Here is a 596-nt window from a genome sequence, read left to right on the forward strand (position 1 = left end):
AGCCCTCCCCTCCCTTTCACCCTCCCCCCCCCAAACCCCCCTGGCCCTTTTGGTTTTTGCTTTCTTTTTTGCTGCAAGAGGGCGATCCGGCTTGGTTTCAAAACCTAGGCGGCCTTTTCACCCCCCACTCCCCCCAGCACTTCTATATGACTCTCGGTTGAGTGAAGAGAGGCCATCGATCAACATTTATGCGCTCTTAAGCCTGGAGAACAAATTTGCCCGGCCGCCATGGGGAAATCGAACAGCAAGTTGAAACCTGAAGTTGTAGAAGAGCTTACCAGAAAGACATACTGTAAGTCCTGTGTATTTTTTCCCCCTACTCCTCCTGCAAATGATAATCCTTTTGGATGGTGTCGGTGGGGTATGTGGGTAGGGGCAGGTTTGGACTGCCCTGGCAGGAAGTGCTCGTGGCCAGTTTTTGCCTCTGGGGTGGGGGAGGGCATGGGGGCTGCACATGTGGCACTTTAGCGGCAGGAAGGCGTGGGCACTGGTGGGGGATGCGCATGCATGCCACAGATTATCGCTGTGGAAGAAGGTCCCATAGAATGGTGCATGTGCCTGTGTGTGCGCGCAGGTGGGAGTGGGGGAGGGTGGGT

At 55.5% G+C, this 596-nt stretch overlaps 1 protein-coding gene across 1 annotated transcript in view; it reads left to right on the forward strand.

The window, feature by feature from the left end:
- The first annotated feature begins 18 nt into the window (after positions 1–18).
- The window catches only part of NCS1 (neuronal calcium sensor 1), a 116,152-nt gene continuing 115,574 nt past the window's right edge, over positions 19–596 (forward strand). Inside the window, exon 1 of the mRNA XM_015411563.1 lies at positions 19–292. Coding sequence (XP_015267049.1) covers positions 229–292 — 64 coding nt within the window. The 5' untranslated portion in view covers positions 19–228. The remainder of the gene's footprint in view (positions 293–596) is intronic.

This window comes from Gekko japonicus, unplaced genomic scaffold, assembly GCF_001447785.1.
Source record: "Gekko japonicus isolate JY-2015 unplaced genomic scaffold, Gekko_japonicus_V1.1 scaffold463, whole genome shotgun sequence".
Classification (NCBI taxonomy): domain Eukaryota; kingdom Metazoa; phylum Chordata; class Lepidosauria; order Squamata; family Gekkonidae; genus Gekko; species Gekko japonicus.